Source organism: Thermobia domestica, chromosome 3, assembly GCF_964235325.1.
Source record: "Thermobia domestica chromosome 3, izTheDome1.hap1.1, whole genome shotgun sequence".
NCBI classification, from domain to species: domain Eukaryota; kingdom Metazoa; phylum Arthropoda; class Insecta; order Zygentoma; family Lepismatidae; genus Thermobia; species Thermobia domestica.
In genome coordinates, this window is record NC_137456.1 from 71,800,146 (window position 1) to 71,827,343 (window position 27,198).

Sequence of the window (27,198 nt, forward strand, 5' to 3'; positions counted from 1 at the left end):
CTAGCTATTCCCTTGACTTACGGGGAGGTTGCGGGCTTGTTTGACTCTGTGGGAGAACTCTGCAACGCAAATTATCACGTGTCCCGCACGTAGCCCGCAGAATGACTATCCATACGGCCCTAAGGTGAATACAGTTTGCTAATATCTATCAATAATAATAATAGTATCACTAACACGGAAGTAGTACTTTTAAAGTAACCCAACATATTAAATATGGACAGATCAAACAACGTGTTCACTAAGTTTGTACATCTCTTTCTACACAAGAGGGTAAAAAAAATTGCAACGTCACTTTCTTTTCCAGCAGACCAACAGAAGACCACTCTCTATTACAAGGACTTGTTGAAATATCCTTCTCATGTTACAAAGAAACATATGGTTACACAATGCTGTTCTGCTTCCTGATGTTCTTACGGGAGTTCGTGCTTACATTAAGTGGAATATTCAGGTACCATATAACATACGGCTGAAAAGGAACGTTAAGCTCTGCACTAGGAGTGGGGAATCTGTAGCCTTCAGCCATAAAGTGCGGCTTTCTGGGATTGTGAAAAGCACTAAATGATCATCATTTAGCATTATTCACAACAGTCCCAGAAGACCGCAGGTTCCCCATCCCTGCTCTATACTATCTTTTCTCGAAAGCTCGCAATATATTGGAAGAGCCATTGCAATGGGAAAGAAAATAAATCAAAAAATACAATGATTTGTTTAAAAATGAATTTAAGTCACTCATACAAATGATACAGTACAAAATAAATTATTCTTAATGATTTGTACTTTCCTTCAGTACGAAGGCTTCTTTAAGGCATAATTGACTAGAATTTGATTAAAAACGTATTGCTTTCCAGTCACTTAACATATACACATCAATACCTGAATATATAATTTACTTTAACTCTAGTTTAATAAAAATTTTAACTTCCTATTTTTGCTTGATTTCATTTTCCTATTCACTTATCTATATATATAAAAGAGAACGTACAAAATCCTTTGTCCGCTCATCACGCTAATACGGCTGAACCAATTTCTTTCATTTTGGGGGGGTTATTAGGATTTGGACCCTAGATGGTTTTTATCATATCACTTTAATTTTTAATTACCAGTGTCTTGAGATAATTGACCATTCAAGTGTCCATAACGTACAAATCCTTTGTTATTAGTTCATCATAGGTAAAAATAAACGTATTTATATGCAACCCGCATGACCGTGTCACTCGGCGGGTTAACATAAATGACAGGCGATATACAGCGGAAAATAGCTTGAATCTTCTGTTTAAAATTTTTTAATTGATTTGCTTATTTTTACAGACACTTTTACAATATGCCAGCACCGGGATGACCGCAGCGAAGCGGGGCGGGTTAACATAAATGACAGGCGATATAATGTTAAGATTTACTGCAATCTTCTATGGTTTTTATCATATCACTTGAAAGCGAAAAAGTAAAAATTATCTAAGTAACAAAGTTTATTGCGTTCCGGGGTGACCGCAGCGAAGCGGGGTGAACGCTGCTAGTAGCTTATAAATTAAGCACATTGACTATCAAGGGTAGTGTGTGTTTATGGCATCGTGAAATGAGTAAATTTACAACAAGTAACCATGAACACATAAATGGGTATCACGGTTTCGTAAAAGGAAGTACTTGAGATCCATATTTGGATTTCATGTCAGTCAACCTATTAAAATGACGACTGTGTTAATGCATGCTTTATCTACCGAAGGAAAGAAAGAAAAAAAATATAAGGTTGTAACAGGCCGCAATTTCTCAATACAAAAATTTCTTTACGTTCCCTTTAAAGTTTGTTGACAAACAGGCTTGTGCTGTAACTCAACTATATATATATATATATATATATATATATATATATATATATATTTCAAAAAATTTAATAACCACCAATATTACTGTGATGGGACTTAATAAAACAATCACGATGAAAGTTCTGTGAAAATTAAATAATCATAATAATAAGACTCACCGCATGAATCTACATTGTTTCTAGCGCATTTCCATACAGGTAACGCAGCTCAAAGTACTATATTTAAATGCTGGTACTTCCAGACATCATTATAAAATGATGAAAAAAAATCATTAATAATAGAACAGATAGTGCAAGGTTCATGACGAAACAAATTACAAAAGATATTATCTTTTCTGGAGAAAATTCTCATTCATTAAATATTTATATCTTAATTATGTCTTGTCACTTAATAAACTTAAGAAAAACAAAATTCAAAACACATCAATGATCAATTTCTCGAAAACATCAACAAATAAAAAATAGTTTATCGTTCTTTTTTGTTATCAAACATATATACACAAATCTATATTTTATTTAATAATTAACATTATTTAGACAGTCTAAATCAACGATTCTTAAACTGTGGTCTAAAGAGCCCTGAGTATTCTTGAGCATGTAGTCGCCAGTTCGCGAGTCACATTAAATTTTATTTAACTTCATTATGAAAAATATAATAGTTATGTTGTGCAATTATATTATAACTTCCTTATTATTATTGAAGCTGGTTTCGGCAGCCTTTGCGTCGTAAGCACTAAACTTCACATTGTTACAATTTGTATAATGAAAAATAAATAGATCATATAAACGAAAATATTTTCTTCTATTACAGTTGTTGGGTCTCCGGCAAAATGCACATCATATCAAAAGATCCTTGACGGCACGAAGTTTAAGAACCGCTGATCTAAAAGATTCTAAGATATCAAGAAACAGGGCTTGTGAATAGAATTAAGACGAACTTAATACAAGTAATAGTGCACGTTGAATAGTAAAGTACATTGGTATTCCTTCTGAGAGCTGTTGATTGAAATAACGCCGATGAATTTTAAGAAAAAAAATCGTCTCTCTTCTTCAGGTCTACAATGTGTACAAGTTCATATTTTTTATTTCTTCCTTAAATCAGTAAAAGAAAAACACCACAGTGTGAAGATAATAAAATAATGTAAAATTGAAAAGACAAACCAGTTTCCGATAAAGAAGAAATGTGATTTGTAATCACTTAATAACACGTAAGTTAAAATAGTTAACTGTTGGTGAGTGCAATATTTCATGTACATTTAACACTATTTACAACAATACATCGGTGCATTTAAGTTATTTATTTTCATTAGAGACATCTCCAGTAGTGAACTTCAAATATGTAAAGGGGGAAATATATATAAATATTGTAAACATGTCCGAAGAATAGATACGACTTTTTCTTGAAAGAACTCCATTCATTAGCACTCATAAGGAATACCAAAGTTAGCTTTCTATTTTAATCATGTGTTCCTTGTGGTCTATATCAAAATAATACAATCTATTCTCAAGGTTCAGGAAAGTTTTGAGAATATGTCATGACTTAACAACTAGTACACTGACTAATGTAATTAACTATTCCAACAATATTTCTTCTGCAGACAGGAATTTTCAACTTCTGTTGTATGCATTTTCTACATATTAATCAATGAAGTTACAAAAACAAAACTCTCCCTCATAAATTTCAAAGATTATATGAATATCACCAATGCTTTAAATAATGTTGCTACGAGGAATAAAGGAAATACCTAGTTCTGCCATAAATTTCGTCACAGAAGGACGACGTCTCCGCAACCGCACACAGGAAAGTACAGGTGCCGCAATTGTATGCATGATGTAAGAGAACCCTCTGTCAGTGAACACAGGCCAGTTGTAGACGAATTCTCAATTTGTAAAGATGGAATGGGGCAATAGGGAGAACAGGGTTGCGGTAATTGCCCTACACAAGTGTGATAAAACATCGAGGAACATATTCAACTTCCTGCAACTATTGAACATAAGATTGCGATTTGTTTATTGTGCCATAGCGAGATTCTGTGAACTTTCTTTTGTCAATGATCGTTCAAGATCCGGACGTCCAAGGCCAGAACGGACACCAGGGGTGGTGAAAGCAGTGCGAGAACGCATACGCCGGTATCCACTCTGGAAACAGAAAATTATGGTCAGAGAGTTACAGATTTCGACACAATCAATGTCACGAGTTAACAGGGATGATCTGCATATGTGAGCCTATTGTCGGACCAAAGGCCATCGCTTGAATGACATGCTTAAAATTATCAGGTGTCAGAGAGCGAAACAACTGCTCCAGTGGCATGCAAACAATTGACATGAAAATATCCTTTTCACAGATGAAAAGACTTTCACCGTTGAGGAAAAAATTAACAAACAACGTGACAAAATCTATGCCAGGACATCTGCTGAAAGAAAGAGCGAACATCATTGGTCCAGAGAGGTCATCATTCAACATCAGTAAAGGTGGGTGTTCTACCAAGGGGAGACAGTACTTCACTTCTGTTCACCACAAGAGGTGAAAACTAGGGCACAAAACTACAACCGGATTGTCCTAGAGGATGTCGTGAGACCTTTGAACAAGACGCTGTTTGCTGGGAACTATTAGTATTTCAGCAAGACTCAGCTACATCCCACAAGACATGGACGACGCAGCAGTGTCTGCGAGATAATGTTCCTGCATTTATTGTTACTGTGGATTGGCCATCTGGCAGTCCGGACCTTAGTCTGCTGGACTACTGCTTGTGGGACGTTCTTGAGAGAAAAGCCTGCTGTAAACCTCATCGCAGTTTAACCCATCTCAAAGCAGATCTCATGAAGGCAGCGAGGAAGATACCCGTTGAGACCGTCCGTGCCACATTGATGACTGGCCCAGGATACTTGCACCATGTGAGGAGACCGGAGGAAGCCACTTCGAATGAATTGTTGTTTCAGTACTTTTTTTGTATCTCAAGTAATAAATGTATACCATTGGGACCTTTTTGTTCCGAGTATTGTATTCTCTATCCTGACTAATGTTTGTGATAGAATTTATGGCACAACTAGGTATATTGAGGAGGAGAATAAGACATATTTGAGTTTAATAACCAAAGCATTCATACACACCCTTCAGTTGCCACCCTTTCCAGAATTGTTTCAATACACTAACTTGCTATCCATGTATGTAACACGATTTGTGTCAAACACACAACACTCTAATTAATCGTGGAAAAGTCATGGATTCACAATTAACAAAATGCAAGTGTAACGAAGCATTATCATATATACTTCATTAATCTTTACACGGAGTATCAGCACACATTACAAAGAACAATTATGTTAATGTCCTTAAATGACAGAAAAAAGAACTAATTACTTGAAAAAGAAAAATAATACATTTTATTATTATCTAATTCTAAATAAAACCTTTCTATTACCATATTACTCTGGAGACATTACAAGAAAAAAATCATTTTCCAAAAATCAAATGTATCTCTTTTATACATTACATAAATTAGGTAAATTTACTACTTACAACAGCAGTTTCAGCCATACTTTGCTTTATATATTTAGGGAGGCAGCAAAGTAAACAGCTGGGTTACTTCGAATTCTATGTTGACTCTGAGCAAATTTTTGCAGACAATTATCCTGCATTGCGTTTCAGAAAGCCCATCTCTTGAGCTTGATACTTAAACTGTACGACCAATCATTTATTGTTTAATAATCCACTATAGCATGACCAAATTATTAGATAATAAGAATCTAATCCAGACCAATAAACGAATCAACAATAAAGGTTCAAATTACATTTTGTCGTCACTTTTGTTAACAAACATAATTGCTACTTAGCTGAAGAAAATACTCTCTTAAACAGTCAAACCACACGCTTACAAAAGAATTTATATTAACATTAAAAGGCCTCAACAGCTGCAGCTGACGAACAGCACAATAATAAGTGATTACTCGAATATAGCTGCAATTTTACTTGTTAGTACTTTTTAAGTACCGTACTAACAGGCAGTTAGAAAGTATTGATATATAGCAAATTCATTGTAAAAAAGAAAAGTGTAGGCGAAACTCAGAAGTTTCTTAACATAACAGACTCTGTATTACAATTCATAATATAAATGGAAGTAATAATGATTACTGAATAATACTTCAAAGATCATTTTAAACAATGTTACACATAATTCAATTAACAATAAATTATTCCTGAGATTGTACAACTGACATGAGCAAAACGAAATAAAAGCTGGACAAGTATATTCCGTACATATGTACATACGAATTACATAAACATTTATCTGGAGAATACTAATTGACTTAATTTCCATTAGCACAGCAAATGGACGGATGTCGATTTCAAAAACATCACACACACACACACAAAATTATTCTGTAGCAGAATTAATCATCTACTACTTTAATAAGAAATCCCGACGCTGAGTTTCAAGAAGAGCTTCCAGATGGCAGCACCTTTGTAACGCTGATTCATGTTGCGTCTTCAGTTGATTTATCGCTTCATCCTTCTTTAATATAGTTAATTTTACCCTGAAACCAAACCATATTCATTTAAAATACAAGTCTCATTGTTTTAAAAAAAGAAAATTAGAAATCAATTATTTTCTACCATCTTACATAAAACTCTCAATGAAAAACAAGACATTTGTGAGCTAACTGAGACTCGGATATCACTTGTGAATTAAACACGTGTATTTTTAGTAGTGGCTGCCTGTCTAGTTCCTTTAGCATTCGTGCAAAATGTACTTATAAATGCATCCGTTATATTCAATATACATCTTCATACTTTGCTGCGTAACTGAGGTAAACAAACTTTGAACATCAAACAGTTAAATTCGACTCCATAGTGACAATTATACGTATCAAATACAGCTAATACAGCACATAATTAGAATTTATATGTAATATATATACGAGGTGTGTTCAGAAGTATCGATTTTTTTTGCGCGCGGGAGACTTTCTTCAGTGTAGACGCATAGGGGACACTCATGCGCAGTCGCAGAAAGCGTTAGTCGCTGGCAATGGGTCAATGAGTGAAGACGTGCAGTAAGCAGTCGTTGGATTTCAGTTTTTTGTAAAATGACAGAAAAACTTGAGTAGCGATATTGCATCAAATTTTCCCAAAAGTTTGGCAATACCCAAGCGGAAACCATTCAATAGGATCGGTACATTCAATTTTGAACAAGAATTTGGGCATTGAGTGTCCGCGAAATTTGATTCAGGTTTTCATCGCCAAACACAACATTCTTGTGTGTCGTCAGGCTTCCTACTCACCTGACATGGCTCCGTGTGACTTTTGGTTATTTCCCAAGCTGAAAATGCTACTAAAAGGGACCCATTTGAGTCAAGAGAAGACATCATGCGGAATGCGACGGCACGGTTGCTCACCATTCCTGAAATTGCGTTCCAGAAGTGTTCCCAACATTACCAAGGAGACTACTTTGCAGGGGATTAGTGTTTCGGAATTCCAAATCAATAAATATAAGTTCGATATTTTTTGAAACGCCTCGTATATATATTTAGTTATATAATATATATAATACCCATAAGGGTGGTCCTTATTTTCGAGTGCTTTTTTTCACCTAAAATGGTTCTACATCAGGCCAAAGTAATCAATGAGAAAAATTAGCTCAATTGAGTAATATAAAATTTTCCCAAGCGACCTCAAGTTTACAACGCATCTACAATATATAATATGAGGCAAAGATACCTTATAAGTTTGCAAATGCAATTGTAAATTAATAAATAGATATTATCAAGGTAATAACTATTAAGTGATTAGAGATAAGTTGGTAATAATGTCAGATATGTGTTTGTGGTAAAAGCGCCCCAAAACGTGTTACATGACCCCATTCAATTAAAAATTTTGGACATGAATTCAAGATAGCCACCATGATAGTAATATACAGAAAAGATGCAGTTCTACCTTCATTACCTCTGGCAAAGATAGGGTGTCACTCTGTAGTCGTTCTAAACTTTCAAGGTACTTTTGACACATATTGTACATTGTATATGCATTGAAAACTTCAGGTCGCTTGGGCATTACTTAATATAATTCAATTGAGCTAATGTTTCTCATGGGTTACTTTGGTCTAATATATAGAACCCTTTCACAGATGTAAGACTCAAACACTTCGGAATTCGAAAAATAAAGACCACCCTATGGACCCAATGTCTTGTTGCATGCTTAATATAGATTTACGGAGCACGGAATAGGGAATGTTTCGTCATAGTCCTATTCAGGGTAATGTTATATATGACGGGCCTAATACTTCGAAAGAATATTTTACTACAAATGTTTTTATAACGTCACGTTACATTATATTATGTTGGTTGTGAGAAATCAGAAATCAGTGCTATTTCGTGTCAGAATATGTTTAGTTGAGCACAAATTATGGATTCATTACAATAGTTGGCATGGTTGCAAATTGCCTCACATGTCCCATCTCAATACGCTCGAAATATTCTTTGATCTAAAGGCTCCCCGCTGCCACAACCGCGAGGACCCAAGCGGATGTCAAAATCCACAACTGAAGAACATCGACTTTCTCGAGATGATGTATCTTTCGACTGCGTAGCTGCAGAATGCACTCGAACGCTAATAACAGTTGCCTTGACGAGAAAGAAGTGGTTTCAACACATACCCAGAAAGAAGTGGTTTCAACACATACCCAAGAGAATTTTCTTTATACCTTCTATGAACTTCATCCAATTCCTTGTCTTTTTCCCTTCGTATACTTTCTATTTCATCGTTTTTCCTCTCTAATTCTATTCTATGCTTCGTTTTCAGTTCACAGATTTCTTGTCGCACTTTTTCATTCTGTTCCTCTAGTCTTGAGATCGTCTCCGAAAATTCATTTCGAATTATATTCTTTATATTGGCACGTTCTTCGGAGAGTCGATCAGATATCTGAAATATATGAGGAAAACAATATATTTATTTATTTATTTTTCAAGATTCATTAATAAACTACATCTAATTATTACAATCATAACTAAATATTATTAGCCTACATAATACTATTCGAGAGACATAATTAAGGGCACGAGTTTTTCGAACAAAGAATTTGAAAATTTTGCGTTTCGTTTTTCATATTTCGCACTTTGTCGCATTTTCCAAATCAAGTTTCGCATTCTGTAGCTCTTGTGGAAAAGAATTTCCCGACATTATTATAATTGTTCCTTTTATTCATAGATCACTATTAAAATAAACCATTAATTACCTACAAACAAAATACAGTAAATATTTCACTTGACATTGTCAATTTCGCTTAAGAGAAAATTATATTTTTTAAAAAAAAATCAAACTGAACGAAAATCAGTAACTAAACTTTTACTATGAGAGGAAAGTTTTGCTGTTTTCTGAAAACACATATGCACAAGTTACATTTGAGCATTAAACATAAGCATGTTATATGCTTCCACATTTTCCTCCTTCATTCTTGTACGTTTGTCATTTATCATTAGTACATGCTTTAGAAAAAGAAAAAAAATATTCTCACAATTGGCATTGCTTGTTGGAAGCCACACATACATAAGTGCATTTGTAACAAACTTTGATTATTACTTCGAAACTCCCCATCCAGCTGCGATGGTGATAGCTAACACGCAACATGTTCCCTATAGCCGTGTCCGAATCACTTAAAATGTTCCGTTCATGCCACGTACTACCGTTCCGTCAGCGGAAAACTAGCGTTTTCAAATTAATGAAAACATATTTTAAAATTCCGCGTTATTTCGCGTATTGTTAAAAATTTTGCGCAAAACTGCCAATTTCGCGTTTTATCGCGCACCGAAAACCAATGAAAATACACATAGAACATCATAAAAACGTCAAGAAACTGAAAACTACTTAATTCTGACGGGGATTTCGTTTTATCGCGCATTACGAAAAACTCTTGTCCTTAGACATAATCAATTCAGAGAGCAATCTAGAGCTACCTAGGTATAGTCCTCGCATCCTTTCGCACAGAAGTGGAAAACCCCCTCCGAGTTTACCAGGTGACGAGCAAATTTATTATGATTATTTCCGTGAAATTGTTTCTAGGATGGTTGTAAATAATTTAATAAAAAGAAAAATAAATATGGCTAGAAATAGATACAGAAGCTAATTTTATATGTTAATAGTAGTATGCTTCGGATTGGCGATAAAGCAATTGCACTGTACTACATAAAAAGGTAAGAACTGCCTGCAGTCTTATATTCTCTGTTCCAGTTTTTTGACGACTTAAATTATATTGTTCGTGGATAGAATACACACTTACGGATTTTATAATAGTAAACTGCAACTTTGATTACATTAATAATGGCACAGTTAAAAATGTAGCTACGCTCAAATGTCGTGCTAAGTACTTTCAAAAAGTTTGTGCCAGTTTTATACAATATTTAAGTAAAACGAAAACTTGCTATTATCTTTCGACTAGACTGCCGAGATCATGGTCAAGACGTAACTTTATACATTGCTTTTACTAATCGGCAGAAAATGTTTGAAAGGTTTATAACTTTTATTGGGCCTACAAATTTTGAATTTGTTTCGGTGAAAGAATTGAAGTTTTTACGTAATTCATAGTATGCTATTAAGAAGCAACTTACTTTAACTATGTCGGAAACACAACAGAAAAGTACGGAAATTTCTGTGGAAGAATCTATTTTAACTGTTCAAGACTTCCAATGATATAGTATTTGCAAACAGATGCCCTACTGTTGACGTATTCAAGAAAACTGCTGTACTGTTAAACTGAATAGCGGAAGAAACTTAGTATGTAGGGGGATAACACCCTAACTAAGGACAGTAACAATATGTAAACTTACGATATAAATGGGCATAAATTGGTTTATGATTGCATTCCGACAATTTTGCAACAAACCGTCGTCTTACTTCCTAATATTAAAATACATTTCTAACAAGGACTCCATACCCCAATACGATGTATGTTCACCGTGAATCCTATGCAACAAGGTGATCAATTGTAGACTGTTCACCCATCAAATATAGGTTCAAGAGAGCAAAAGTTGGGCACATATGTGTATGGGTTTTCTCAGAGTATTCTCGCTTTCTCTAACTTTGTTATATCATCGCCATTAATTTATGGTTTATTATCTGAGTTTTGGGGGAAAGGATAGCGTGTATGTTGATTTTCTCAGAGTATCCTCGTTTTCTCTTACTTTATTATAAAGGTGAGTCGAAGTTTTGCAATATTTCCACAACCCAAATAGCAAGCTTGTATACGGTGTGAGCGACCGCAAGTACAAAATCAAACTGGTTTAAAATGTAGTGTAGCAAGCGGACTATTGAACACGTCAGTCTCTTCAGTCTCTCCTTAGTGGCAGTAAAGACAAGTGCTCAAAAATGTCTGATACGTAAAGTCTTACTCCATGAGTTCGAACTCGGACATAACACTGTTGCAGCGACCCAAAACGTTTGACATGCGAAAGGGGAAGGTACAGTGAACCATAACACAGCAACTTGATTCCACAAATTCCGTGCAGGTTGTAAAAATGTCAAAGATCACCCAAGGACCGGCCGCCCCGTGTAACAGATTCTGAAGTCACACGACGTGCCACTAAGAAAAAGTCATCCACCAGCACACGACTGCCAATCCAACTCGGTATGTAGTATGTCACCTTCACGAGAACGAGAAAACCACCAGGAGCTGCCGCATTGTGCCACATGAGTTGACCCCAGCTCAGGCCCATAGGAGAGTATATGTGTGCCAACAACTGCTGCAAAATTCGTGAGGTGTGCGTTTCCTGAAACGAAGTGTCACATGCGATGACAACGAAACCCAAATGTACAAAAATGGTTGAGCAACGGTCAACTTCCCGAACCGGTCATCAAACAGGACCATTTCGAGAATTTTTTTTTTTTTAATGAAAAGTTCAAAATGGCTGTTTAATATTATGTATAGCTATGACCTACAGCTTTTACATCTATAGAATTATAGGAAAGTTCGGACCCTCCCGTTTAATTTCTTTACACAAGCGAGGCCATATATGCGACAGATATGAACTATACATGAGCTCAAGTACTATATCTGTAAAACATATTAGGCATACCGTCTGCCATATTGGATTCCACTTCATTTCTCCCAATTGCAATAGGCCCAGGTGACATACTAATTTCATGTAAAATTTTCTCAGAAATTCACTAATAATGTTTAACCGTTGTGAAGTTTTTGCATGTGACATGTAAATGATCGTTGGTTCTTCGCAAAAGTAGGTATGTCCTTGAGGAAACCTTCGAGCAGTGCATTAGAACACACATTAAATATATACATTAAGTGCACACATGAAATGCGAAAGTAGGTTATGCAGTCTGTTCAGTGCGTCAAAGTAGGTTATGAAGTTGCATTTTGCAAAACATTAAACTTTGTGTTTGTTTAATAAAGTCCTGTGTTTGTGGTGGAACTACGAGCGGGTAATTAACTTCGAGTTCGTTCCTAACCGTCGTACTATCAATATGGATCTTTATTCCGAACAGTTGGAGCGAATCTATGTATATCCTGCATTGGTGGTAAACCGAAAGCGTACCCCTACTTTAACAGAATAACACAAAACCACCCTCGGTTCGAATAATGTACCAAAAAAATTCAAGAATTTGGCGGGATGGAACTGATATCACACCAGGATATATTTCTGACCTTGCCCCTTTGGATTACTACTAGTTTCGGTTCATGGTACAGTTCCTGAAATCACGATGCTTCACTAACTAGCAGTATATTTGCTTCTACGGACATGACGTGGTATCGACATGGAATCGAGGAGCTAGTAGGATGGTAACTGCAGACAGTCCAACATGAGGGACTATACTTTGAAGTTAAAACTGCTTTCATTGTACTGTAATAAATACAAATATGCTGTACACCAGAAAATTGCAAGACTTATGACTCAACTTTATATTTTCTCACCATTAATTTGTGGTTTAACATCTAAACTTGTAGAGAACAAAACAGTATGTATATGGGTTTTCTCAGAGTATTCTGAGTATTCTGATTTCCTCTTACTTTATTATTTCATCGCTATTAATCTGTGGTTTATCATCCCAGCTTTGTGAAGAACAAAAGCACGTGTATAAGTTTTCTCAGAATATTCTCGTTTCCCCTTTAGTATTTCATCGCCATTAATTTGTGGTTTATCTCAGCTTGGTGAAGAAGAACAGTATTTGCATGGGTTTTCTCAGAGTATTCTCTCTTTCTCTTACTTTATTATTTCATTAATTTGTGGTTTAGCATTAATTTGTAACTGAGGTTCATGGAGAAGAACAGCATGTATTGGGTTTCTCAGAGTATTCTCGCTTCCTTTTACTTTTCATCGTCATTAATTTGTGGGTTATCATTTATCTTGAGCTTGGAGAAAATAACAGCGGAGTGCGATACCTAAAGCTATTTTTATAATCAATCGGATATAAATTGAACAAATTTCTACAATGGCTCCAAAATTGGAAAGGATCAAAATCGATGTTGGTTATGAAACATAAATTAATTACATTACGATATACAAATTTGATTAAATTTCACATTTATTACTAAAGAAGTCATATTTACCTTTCTAACTTCTTGAAGTTCTTTCTCTAATTGTCTCACAACAGCCTTCAAATTAATCACTTCGTCTTCCTTTTCCAGAAGTTTCTTCTTTACTTCGTTGTACTTTGATTTCACTGCCTCTTCTGATGCCTCCAACTCCTTAATTTCAGACTCGTATTTCTCTTTTAGTCGTCTAGAAAAAATAAATAAACAATGATAATTTGAAAATAACTCATAAAGTGAAAACATAAGTGATACTTTTTAATTTATTTCTTTATTTTATCATGTATTTATTTATTTTATCTTTATTATTATTATTAACTATATTATTATTAGGAAAGCCTATGTAAGATTATAATGAATATATAGGGTTCCCTACCAAACAAATGATCTTAAGCTCGGTTCTTAGTGGGAAGTCTCTACTAACCTTCAAGATATTACTGTGGAATGCTATGAATACCAATAAAACTACGAATAAAGATGAAGCCTACGAACAATACAAGAAATTAATCCTATTTTACTTCATATACTATTGTCACATTTTATTACATACTAGCAGAATACTACGTTGACTTTTAAATTACACCCTGTTTAAAAAAGAATATACGTATTACGAAGAATTATTCTGTCCAAACTATCGATCGCTGCGCCTCGGCTCGGCTATTGGAGAAACGAATACATAGTCTAGTTTATATTAATACCCGCTAGATGTCAGTTGTCTTGTTTTGCTTGGTAACCGTCATATGTTTAAAATGGCTACTCCGCAGCAGAAATCATTCTGTGTTCTCGAGTTTGCGAAATGCAATTCCGTGATTACAGTGCAAAGACGTTTCAGGTTGAGGTACCAAATTGATCCTCCCAATGGGTGGAACATTTGCAGATGGTATCAACAGTTTGCAGATACAGGATGTGCATGTAAAGAAAAGAATCCTGGGCGCCCTTGTGTTCCAGAAGAAAATGTTGCACGAATTCAAACTGTTTTCCAACGTAGTCCTTCAAAATCAACTCGTCGTGCCAGTCGGGAGTTACAAGTGCCGACAACAACAGTTTGGCGTGTTTTGAGACCGTCGGTTGGTTATGGAACCGTACAAGTTACAGCTGTTACAAGCTCTGCGTCCTGATGACAAACGCAAACGTGTGGTATTTTGTAACGAGAATCTGGATGCTATTGACAATGATAACAGTTTTGCACAACCCATCGTGTTCAGTGATGAAGAGACTTTTCGTGTTAGTGGTCAGGTAAACATACAAGATGTTTGAATTTGGGACCTACAGAACCCACATGCAGTCATTGAACATGTACGAGATTCGCCCGAAGTCAATGTGTTTTGTGCGATATCCCGATCATCTGTTTACGGCCCATTCTTCTTTAATGGAAACACGGTTAACAGTCAGCAGTATCTCGCTATGTTACAAAATTGGTTGTTTCCGAGACTGCACGAAGACAACTTCATTTTTCAACAAGACGGGGCACCCCCTCACTGGAGTCGCCAAGTGCGTGAATATCTGAATGAAAATCTACCGAACCATTGGATTGCTCGTCAAGGAGCTGGCGACTTAGCATGTCTCAGCTGGCCTCCACGGTCACCGGATTTACCACCCTGTGACTTCTTCCTGTGAGGGATCGTTAAAGACAATGTACCACCACTCTCACAGAACCTGGAAGAGTTGAAGAACCGGATCCATACTGCCATAACATCAGTGACACAGGACATGCTTGTCCGAGTATGGGAGGAATTTAAGTATCGATGTGATATTGTTCGTGTCGCTGATGGAGGACATATTGAACATCTACAATTTGAACTTTGAACTGTAATTTGAACTTGAGAGGTTCGTAAATATGTGTGTAAAATTTCATATTCGTATGTCTTAAAGTTTATAAAGTTTAATAAATATATGTATTCGAAATACGTATATTCTTTTTGAAACAAAGTGTATCTTTCAAAGATATTATTCGAAGCCTGTACAATAGATTGATGAATAGGGGAAAGAAACTCATTTATCATTTTTTTTATCGTTATTATTATTATTATTATTATTATTATTATTCATTCCAAACCTATTAACGATATTAAAGGCCTGTTTCTATCAACCTACCGCCTTTTGTAACCATTAATTAGTCCTAATTTAACAATGTATTATTTAATGTCTTCATTTAAATTCGCCGGAAACGTGGTTAATCTACACACTTTCATAAACACTTCATATGAATGTTCGCCTTAACCATCCACTGATGTCCACATTTTTTATGTACGTACCAAGTACTGGCTGTACAATACTAGCTACATTCATATAGCATTCAAACACTTACTTCAGTCTGTTTTCCGAAGCCTTCTCGTGCTCTATCTTTGCCTGAGTAGCTTCTGACTCCAATTTGTCAATCACTATCTCAATCTCTTTGTCTCGTTCCCTCTTCTGTTGTTCCCGAAGCTCTCTTTCCTTATCTAAAAATTCTTGCTGCAGTTTCTTCTTTAAGTCATTTGCCCACATTTCTTTCTCCACTTCAAGTGTGTCTTTCAATTCCTTTATTTCAGTCTGAAACACATTAACATTAACTGAAACCACACACAAAGCCATTTGCAAACCAATATTAAATAAATAAAAAAAAAAAAAAAAAAAAAAAAAAAAGTGAAGTTGACAAGTTGATTTAATCGCATTTCTAGTTCTACAAGTTTATTTATTTATTTATTTCCTATACTGAACAACTTTCAACTTCTTAACAATAAGCAAGTAAAGAAGAAGAAATCAACTGAACTGAAGTGAAACATTTCAAACTATATGAATGTATGGTAAGAGTAACATTGAAGTTAGTTTTTATATTAGTATCTTGTGGAGTTAGCATTGTAGTGATCATTAAAATTTTACAACTTAAAGTTGATTTTAGCGTTTTGCATGCATAAAAATTAAGTTGAATAAAATGTAAAAAAATACTTCTAAAGTCAAAGCTCTTCATTACTGCCTAACCGTCGACGGCAACGCGATTGGTTGCCGAAATCATACACGGAACATAACAATCCTCTTAGGGTTCTCGGGACACATTATAGGTGAATCTTAATCTTAACTAAACGTGCCAAATGGTATCTGTGTTAAAATATCATTAAATATTATTTAATTCTAATAATACCATTAGGGTCATACACAAAATATGAATTCAGAATTCACGGATTTTCTGATCGCAAAAATTTCTTGAATACAAGTTTGAAGTTACTACTTAAAAATAAATCAATAAATTAGATCAAACAATCTTTCGACGCTTTATTATATTCGTCTTCCACAACTCACTGTTTTGTAATTTTTTTTCACACTATGTGAACGTTACCCTGAAGATAATTAGGAAGCTAAAACTGATATAGAACTGGAAGCTTTTGGGATATTATTTATCAAAACTAAGAAAACCCAATTCAACATTGTTACTGGCATCTATGATAGAGAATGGTTTTTCTTTTAAAGAACATCGTATTCAGAAAATACAATCTCGAAGTTTTAACATTCAAATGCACTATCACAGTCATTTGTTCAGCCACACTGAAAACATTGGAAGCAGCACTCCTTTGCCTTCTCTAAACTATGATCGCTGTTACAAATAACTTGACATTTTTAATCACAATTCAAACACACTGTTTGTAGTGTACAAATCGTGTCCGTAGGTTTTCTCGTGGATCTTCCGTTTCCTCCCACAATATTCTCATTCCACTCATTCCTTCATTATCATTCACCTTCATTAATCCATCTTCTTTAGCCTAACGGGAATAACCGTGAGACATTGAACCAGATATCTCAATTTATTTCAAACAAGCTGTCACCCTTTACTAGTATAAAATTATCCAATATCATTAAATAGAATTATATAATTCTCTTAAAACGTTTTCAAAGAAGTAATAACTCAGAAATAACGCATATAGTTACATGAACGAAGTGTGAACAACAAACCTTGTGCCTTCGAATTTCTGCTTCTAGCTTCTCTTGAAATTCCAATTTGACTCTTTCAATTTCCTTTTCACTGCCTTTGGAGAGTGCTTTCTTCATTTCCTCTAACTCCTGCATCATTCTCTCTTGTTCTTCCGCCAGCTTCTCTTTCTCTTTCCGAACTTCACTAATTAAACGGCGACGCTGTTCTTGATACGCAAGTTCCTCTTCCTCCGCCTGCTTCTCTAGACTACGAAAATAAAACACAGTTACACAGTTTAGCTCTACAATTACTGACGTGAGTTTTTTCTGAAATTTTAGTTCAACACTGCCCACACTACAGATCAACTGAACATGCAATAGTCTCTCATACTACTAAATAAAAAAATCAGTAGTGATTTTTTGTGCATCATTTGATTTTCCCTGAAAGATCAAGGACATACTTCGTACGAGTTCAGCCGAACTCATCCGATCGGGATCAAAATTGGTGTAGTTGTAGACTTCAGGGACACTATATATCATACGAGTTTAGTCGAACTTATACGATCGGGATCAAAATTGGTGTAGTTGTAGAACTAAAGGACACTATATATCATACAAGCTCAGTCGAAGTCATCCTATCGGGGTCAAAATTGGTGTAGTTGTAGACCTCTTATCCGATCAGGATCAGGCTTCCTCGGCAAGTAATTTCAGTTCCTAATTCACTGATTTTAAAGTTACATTTCTCACAATTTTCGCCGTGAACAATTCCTACACTTCTAGCGTTTGAGGTACCATTTCTATTTTTTATTGCCAGAACTTTTATCATCCTGTTTGTCGTAACGAAACATCTCTTAAATTTTCAGTGTTGTTCCTCGGCATCCTAACTGTAAGTTTTCATTGATATATCCACTTTAAATAAATCTTTCTACAGAAAGACGCAGTCTAGTAGAGTGGAGATTTATTTTTAAAGAATTCAAGAAGTAAGAAAGAAGAGATCCTAATTCCCATTAAAAACATTTTCTTATCTATGTCTTGACAATGCCAACAACTGCCAGCGAAAATTTATTGGAGATATTAATGAATTTTAATGTGCTCTTTAATATTCCTGAGCAGACCCTCCTCTCACTTGTTTCACAGGTCCTTGATATTTCGGATAAGTTTAGCGAGTATTATCCTCAGAAGCAAACACCATGCTTAAATCATACTATGCAATAAGTTTGCCATATACTAGCTGCAACAACGCCAATTAATATAGCGAAATTATATGAACTGAGTGTCAATATGATGCAGTGATTATAGCCTCCTAACTATAGTATGAGGATTTCACTCACAATGTTGGTCTGCTTAGAAACATTAAAAAGGTCAGTAAATTTTTTTTTATTATGTGCTCATCATGTTATATAAACAAATAAGTGGTGAAGATAACTGAAGTTTGTGGTGCGATATTTCAATATAATTTAAATGAGAGGAAAATATTCCAGTTATGAGGCGAAACCCGGTGTTACTTAATATGTTTTAAATATCGATGTTCGGGTTTTTATTGTAGTTAAAGGAAACAGTTTCTTTGGCATTATAAGATTCAACATTATTATAAGGGTGGAGTATGTTCCGAACCTGGAGGAGTTGTAATACTTCATTGAGAAAGTGCGCTTCCTACTTTGTTGTCCGAGTGAGAGACAAGAATTTTAGGAAAACCAAAAATGGCTCAAAAGACTGTGATCTTGGCCAATGATTAATTTTTGGATTAGGAGCCTCAAAATTTTTGAACGGCTCCTAAATCGTGTTTTCGTATTTTCTACGGAATAAGCACATCACACTGAGTTCACTGATAGTTTGGATTTGACTACACAATATGTAAATCTCCAGGTACAAGGCCTACAAGAAAATTTCTGACTGAAATCGGAAATCAACCTTCACACATAACAACTTGTAACTTACCGTTGTCTGGCCAGCTCTCGCTCCTTTGCTATGGTTTCTTCTCTTTCAGTAATCATTTGCTCTCTCAGCTGCTCCATCTGTTGAGCAGCTCGACGGGCTGCCATCAACTCCATGTCTTCAAGTTCTTGTTTATGCAGAGCTCTCACATCACTTAGTTCTTGTTGATGCCGTGCCATGATACGCTGCAGCTCTGGCTCCAAACCTTTCACCGTCATTTCCTTTTGAATATAATTAAGGTAAACACTTTTTAACAAAGGTAAAACCTAGCATATTTTTGTTAAGATTAACAATCACTAACATTTTTGGCATTATTATTATTATCATTATTATTATTATTTTAATGCGACCTGAAATTCCTAATTGAATGATTAGTTGTGATTGTAAGTGATGAAAGTAAAGTGAAATATTTCCAACCATATGTGTAAGTTGTTGCTTCTAAGATTATTTTATTTATGTCTAACAGTTACCTCCAAGTTTTGAGCTAATGTGTGTAGGTGATCGTCATTTTTTTTTAAAGTAACTGTTGGTACTAGTATTTTCTATGAAAAGAATTTAGTTAAATAACATGTAATAGTCTCCGCAAATTACGTTTTTCCAATCAGTATCTGGCATTCGATGGCAACAGGATTGGTTGTTGAAACCATACAGGAAACCATGCTGAAACCGTCCAATTACGATTCCCAGAGTACATAAAAAAAGTTGGTAGTCGTTAATATTTAAAAAAAAAAAAAAAAAAAAAAATCGTGTAGTGAAACTGTAGCATAGAGAGCATTTTTAATTAATTTCTTACATTTCTTTTAACGACTTTGATGTTTGTTCTGTGTAAAGCTGAAAGATAAAGGTTTTACATGAAGATGTTTCAGTTTAACCGTTTATTTACGAACGGTATATTGAAGCACTACTTAAATGAATTCATTATAGAGAAATACTCGTACGTCGTGTTCGAACGGTACTTCATGGTACCATTTTCTTTTCTTCTATTTTTGTAAATCGACCAATAGGTGGAAACTCGATGTAGAAGTTTTTTTCCCTTCAGTCATTGTGTTTGAGAGTGTCGACGTATGTGCCCCCCCCCTTTTTTTTTGTTTTCATGTCCTTTAAATGTATGCTACTGTAATGTAATAAAGGTAAGTGACCATAGTGGTTTTTTTTTTTTTTTTTTTTAAATATAATTTGTGTCTACACTCTCTGTAGTTGAGTATGCGTTGTTAAGTTTCGCAAGAATTTGATTGTCTTGTACGAGAGAACCTATTGTTTTTGGTGGACTCAGAAGTACCGTTTGGGCTGGAAAGGTATATTTTATGGCTCTTTCTTATTATTAACTTTTTTAAATAATGTTTTCCGGTAGAATTTCGAATACCGTTCGCCATGCAGTATGAACTGTATCGAAAACTTTTTTTCACTAATGAAAGTAAGCATATACCTAACTTAGTCGCATGCAGAGACGTGTGTAGGTAGGGGGTGAGATGTCGTTTCTCTCCAGGAATTATTTTATTACATAGTATATATTTGGAAATACTCCGAGTGGATACCGTACACCATGTAACATGAATTGTTCTTGGAAAAAGAAGTAAACACATATTACTTAGTTGTAAACTGGTGAATGCGTGGGAAGGGGCAAGTGGGCATTCTTCTCCCACAATTTCCATTCTATACATCTGGAAATAACCTGAAGAAGTGATGCCATGCACCACGAAATACTAACTTATCAGAAATCTGTTGTGAAGAATAGTAAGAAACAGGAATAAATTAGGCGTAAGAAAATGTGTATGCTAGTAGGGGAAAGGATCAATCCTTCTCAGAAATTATTTATTCTTTATATTGATGAAACAGCCGAAAAATAAATATTGAGTAGCAATCAATATAAATTATTCCAGAAACTTGTTTTTAATAATGGCATCAAACATACGCTGTATGCCTTAGAAGTAAATACTGGCGTATGAGGAGGGCACACGGAAAACCTCTCCTAGTGCTTGAATGTTAATTTTGTTAGTTTGTAATACCGGCTGCAGTACCATAATGGAAATTAAGGATTAAAAATCAATTTACTTTTACGATATTTATTAGTTCTTATATGGTATTAAAATACTGATCATTTATATATTATAGATGGGTGAACATAAGAAAACTTTCTTCAAAAGAAACCATTTTCTGTCTTGAAGACATTGGTGATAATGTTCTCACGACTAAGGAAGGTACGAATGACGCTATGAAAATGAAGATCCGAATTCTTGTCCATGAGCGAGTTCTTGTTCAATTAATTCGACATTATCCGGAGATGTGAATCAAGAATGAGCATTAGTTAATCAAAATGAAGAAAATTTCATTTGAACAGTTCAGACTTTTCTATGTGCTGGTAAAAATGTCTCTTGTGAACTCTTATTCAATATTGTGAGACGCAAAGCAAAATTTCCCTCTGCATTGCAAGCGTCTGGTGACATAAGGGATACTTACAAAAGGATGCGACATCGTACGCAGAAGGGATGATCACTGACACAGCAGGATTAACTACCTCTTGCAGCAAGACGAGGAGAGGAAAAGCAAATTTTCCGATAATGGTGGAATGACGAAAGTGGGAGGCAACAAAACTCACTTAGGACTTGGGATCGAACCAGGGACCCTAGGGACCAGAAGTGACTGCTCTTCCTCTGAGTCTGCTGTTGCAATTTTCACAATCAACAGTGTACCTAACCATTTAAACGAATAACTTCTGCAGAAGAAGTATTTCATCTTTAGCTTTCTTATTATCGTTTCCCCATCAAGTGAGTCGATGTTGCAAGTGTACCTTCCTTCGATCAATTCAGAACTTAGTCATCAGTTTTTAAACCCGATGATTGCTTTTAAATGTTAACTGGAAAATATTTTTCGTAGCATAAAATTTCTGAGTATCTGGTGGAGAGTTCAAGGCGAACATATTTTTTTTTAGTAAAGAAATTAAATATTCGTTTACTTTCAAAAAAATACTGAAGTTCACATATACTACTACCTTAAAAATAAAATAAAATTTTTAAAAAACCGAAGGAATTAGAACCTTTTAAGAAAGAAAAAAAAGAAAGAGGTAATTATAAAATTAGTGCCATGGCATGTAATCTACTTTCTACGCAAATCTACACTAATATTAATCTCAAGCTCTCACGGGCTACACTAAAGGTTCCGCTAACTTCCAACAGAATGTACATACTTTAATAATTTGAAAGAGCTATTACCTTATCATCAGTCTTCTAACTGCACCACTTTTACTTCATCAACCGGATTTTGAAGAAAAAATTAAAAACTACGAAGTAAAAAAAAAAAAAAAAGAAAAAGAAAAAAAAAAAAGCTTTTTCCATGAGAACGTAACATCCGAGACTTTTCTTCTTAAAGTAAAAGCAAAACGAGATGCAAAACGTTCAACACCAATATCAGGAATTCCAAATGATTTTGAAATATTATCCGCAAACTGCTCTATTTCGCTTTAAAATTCTCCCTGCTACTACGATCTTATCCTAGTTACGAAAGGATCATACAATTTTGAAACTTGTATATTAAGTTGATTTGATTTAGTTTAACGTACAACGGTTATGCCTGCTAGGCTAAAGGAAACGTGGACTTACTGATTATAGTGGAATCCGAACAACTTCTGTAAATTCAACTGTACCCCCACCGGGAATCGAACCCGGGACCAAGGGAATCGAAGTTAAGGGTGTTAGCCAGAAGACGAAGCGGGGCTTCTTGAAACTTATATATATAGTATAAGCAGAGGCTACACTAGTTTCTGTCTAATTTCTCGCACAACTAGGAAATATCGGCAGTTTCAAACTACGATATAAAATAATTGAAATGAAATTAAATCTTTAAATTTTACGTCCCATGACTATGTCGGCTAGATTAAAAGAGACGGTGATGATGAGAAAAGAATGATTGGTGGAGTGAAGAAAGTGGGAGGGAAGGGAGAATCCCAGAAAACCCAAGCACACAGTGTATGTCCACCACAAAGTTCACTTGGCGCGAGCTGAGATCGAAACAAGGCGCTCTACCACTGAGCCACACCGACCCTCGATACAAAATATTCTCTTACCTTTATCTTCTTTGTTTTCTCATCAATCCATCTTTCCCTCTTTATTTTTTCAGCTGCTACTTGCATATCTTTGACTTTCTGAAGTTCTATTGCATGTCTTTCTTCTATGGTTTTCAGTGTGTCCTGATGTTTCTTCTCTACAGTCTTTAGTTCCAAAATTAAGGTTTCACATTTTTCACTTAACGTCTTCTTGTCTGCAATAAGCTACATATAACACAATATAATTTCAATATTTACACCAATAAAACCTCTTTCTTAACTGAAAAATTCTTATTACAAGCAAATAATGTTTAACTTTAAAACACTAACTTAGAGAAAATTAACTCTGAAATACATATTTTCTCTTTCTCTCTCTTCCTCTCAGTTCCAACAGCTCTATGCAGAAAATAATTCTCTTAAAAACCTTGAATGAATACCTAGGTATGCAATAAATTTATGTTATAAAATGTGATTGAATATATATAAAACACTTGTATAACAGTTTCGGCCTTCATCAGACACGTCAGATACGTTATTTCTTGAACTCCTACCGAGCGAAAATGCAAGGGATGATTAGAAAGTAAGGTTACAAAGCGTGAAACGTGTATATATTATTTCATACAAGCAATACAACCAATAGATAGTACATACATTAGGTTATATTTCGATATAGTTTCCATATCGGTCGAGGCACTTATCGCATCGTGAGATGAGTTTGAAGATTCCTTCCTGGTAAAAATCCTGTCCTTGCGTGTTCAGCCACATTGTCACGAACTTTTCGGTGCTGCAGAGTTTCGTGCACGATGTGACGAGCGCTTCCGAATGGCATTCCCAATTCCGCCATCGGATTCCATAACGTAATCCTCGTGTTGAGTCGGCCATTGCGCTCCTCGTCGGTGACGTTTTCCCTACCAGTTGCAAACTTTCGACACTATTCTATGACATGTTTGCGAAGCATTGCAGACTCTTCGTACAAGTCCATCAGCCGCCGGTGAATTTCAGCCACGGTTATATGTTTCGCTCACAGAAATCGAATAACTGAGCGGACTTCTTCGTGAGACCAGTTTTCCAAACGAGTCGCCATTAGTGTTTACCTAAACTAGCGCCGTAGGTGGTGGATTGCTGAAACTGTACAGTTGCCAACTCTATGTATTACAATTTCCGTATGCTATCCTCCGTGTACTACGGTGCTCATTCCTGTACTATACAGGGTTTTCATAAAGTATGGATGGATTTAATTCGCTTATAATTTACATAAAAATGCTCATATTGAAATCAAATAAAGTGCAAACGGTAGCGGAAGGATTAAATTTTTACCTATAATCTGCACCAGCTCAGTTCATTCACCGCCACACCTCCAACTGGGCGGCACTAGGAATCGACTTCTGTGGGCTGTTGATGATGCTTTCCCTTACCCTGCTCAGTGTTGCAGGCGATGTTGGCGGCCTCCCACTTCGAGGACGCTTCATGTCTCCAAGAACTTAGCATGCCACTTTCGGATTGCACTCTCAGTCGGTGCCGACTTTTTGAACTCTTTGGTGAACTTTCGACACACCAGAATTGGTGATTTTAGCTCTGCGTACCACAGAACACATTGCGCTTTCTCTTTCACCAACGCCATCTTTGATACGGTAACAGTGTTGCCAACTAAAAATTTAATCCTTCCGCTACCGTTTGCACTTTATTTGATTTCGTTATGAGCATTTTTATGAAAATTATAAGCAAATTAAATCCGTCCAGACTTTATGAAAACCCTGTATATTACACTTACCGTGTACTACCGTGCTCATTCTTCTGTAACAGACGAAACACCAGAAATATCGGTCTTGTAACCTTAGTTCCTGATCCTCTCTCATAGCTTACGAACAAAATATCGTCATTAGACCCTCTCATGTACAACGCTAATCAAGTCAAGATTGTTCTTACCTATTCCCTGAGATCCATCTTTAAATTGTTTCCCTCCTTCTTTTTAGTTTCTTCAAAGGTCTTTCTATCACTTCTACAGTGAACAATGTGCATTATTTATGCTTTTGATAAAGTGAAACTATTTCAACAAAATGTCATATTAACTCACCTGATCAATAAATTTTTGATGTCTTTGAATTGTACTTTCATATTCTTCTTTCTGACTCTTCAATCGCTGCTTCATCTCTTTGTCGGCATTTTTAGAGTTTCTCAAGTTCAACTCACGTTGCTGCTGTAGTGCATCCTGCAGTAATTTCAAGCTGTTTCCTTTCTCTTCTAACTGTAATTTTAAAGTCAATACTTCATGGGCTAAGTCTACAGGACTCGACTGCAATAATTCCTCCAATCTACATTGGGAAATAAGTACACAATTAATCAATCGATAATTTGTTAAATAATAATAATAATAATAATAATAATAATAATAATAATAATAATAATGATGATGATGATGATGATGATGATGATGATGATGATGATGATGATGATGATGATGATGATGATGATGATGATGATGATGATGATGATGATGATGATGATGATGATGATGATGATGATGATGATGATGATGATGATGATGATGATGATGATGATGATGATGATGATGATGATGATGATGATGATGATGATGATGATGATGATGATGATGATGATGATGATGATGATGATGATGATGATGATGATGATGATGATGATGATGATGATGATGATGATGATGATGATGATGATGATGATGATGATGATGATGATGATGATGATGATGATGATGATGATGATGATGATGATGATGATGATGATGATGATGATGATGATGATGATGATGAGGAGGAGGAGGAGGAGGAGGAGGAGGAGGAGGAGGAGGAGGAGGAGGAGCAGAGGTTCTGTCCTATAGGGTATAGAAAACAGATATGGGCAAGACAATGATGAAAAAATATTTGGTACAATGAAGCTATCGGAAAGAAGAAGAGAAAACACAACCCAAGATCACGATGCTGTTAACTACAAGTGAGTGCTCTACTACTTTGTTTCCGTGCCCTCAACTAATTTCAAGTTTTAAAAATGAATTTCTACATTTACTTTAGTTAATACATCATATCATTTAGTTAATATCTATTCTTCAGTAGTGTTACTAAATCCCTCAGCATTAGTAAAAGCAAGCTTAGGTTGATGCTGTTCTATTACTCTTGCTCACATGTTTCCTACTAATCAGGCTCATACGTATTGGGTATACATATGAAAATACTGTCTATGTACTTGAGTTAGCTATATCTTCTAAAGTAGATTATATGGTTGATTCGTTAATTGGAAGTTCAGTGTTCCTTCTAATACCAAGGTTATGTGAGACGTGGATCTAGAGTTTAACGTGGAGTCCGATCCACATATGCTCCCAGCAGGAATAGGCCAGGGTCAGCGCCAAAGACATGCATGCTAACCATATACTCACGAGGAAGATCAGCAGACTATACACGAAAATCACGGAATATCCTTATGGGGTTCTGGTTTACCGCGGGGAGCCAAATTCCACATTTTGTTCTGTTTAATTAAGCAAGTAGAATTTAAAATCAACGTCTAAAATATTATCTCAACAATTATTTGGAATATTAATATGGGCTTTCTCTAAACAAATAAGTTACACTTCCTTTATTAAGTAAAGTCAAAATAACTTTAATAAATACAGAAACATTGATTTTTGGTATTCCACAGAATCCCAAAACCTCACAGAGGAACCACTGACTACTCCATAAAATTTGTTCAGGAAATATAAACAATTCCAGTAATTCAATTTTTACATTTTAATCTCCTTATACCCAATACCCAAGAATCCAAATGAGAAATTATTTCCCTGCTGATGATATCACAACTACATATAAACGCATGAATATTACCTTTGGATTTTTATTTGCTTATGCTATTTTCTTACTAAATACAGTCAAAAAAAAATTCATAACAGAGAAGTTCTCCATCTTGTGAAAGTCCACAATACTATAAGCACACTCTTTGATTTATCCATAAACTGTGTTTTA

At 35.3% G+C, this 27,198-nt stretch overlaps 1 protein-coding gene across 3 annotated transcripts in view; it reads right to left on the reverse strand.

The window, feature by feature from the left end:
• Nucleotides 1–5,854: 5,854 nt before the first annotated feature.
• Nucleotides 5,855–27,198, reverse strand: part of dila (centrosomal protein dilatory) — a 43,368-nt gene continuing 22,024 nt past the window's right edge. For all 3 annotated transcript variants that reach the window (XM_081751086.1, XM_081751088.1, XM_081751087.1), the window contains exons 8-15: nucleotides 25,284–25,521; nucleotides 23,231–23,434; nucleotides 19,174–19,391; nucleotides 17,278–17,503; nucleotides 15,659–15,882; nucleotides 13,369–13,540; nucleotides 8,518–8,735; nucleotides 5,855–6,355 (exon numbers count right to left, since the gene is read on the reverse strand). In XM_081751086.1, the coding sequence (XP_081607212.1) occupies nucleotides 6,223–6,355; nucleotides 8,518–8,735; nucleotides 13,369–13,540; nucleotides 15,659–15,882; nucleotides 17,278–17,503; nucleotides 19,174–19,391; nucleotides 23,231–23,434; nucleotides 25,284–25,521 (1,633 nt within the window). In that variant the 3' untranslated portion in view covers nucleotides 5,855–6,222. The remainder of the gene's footprint in view (nucleotides 6,356–8,517; nucleotides 8,736–13,368; nucleotides 13,541–15,658; nucleotides 15,883–17,277; nucleotides 17,504–19,173; nucleotides 19,392–23,230; nucleotides 23,435–25,283; nucleotides 25,522–27,198) is intronic.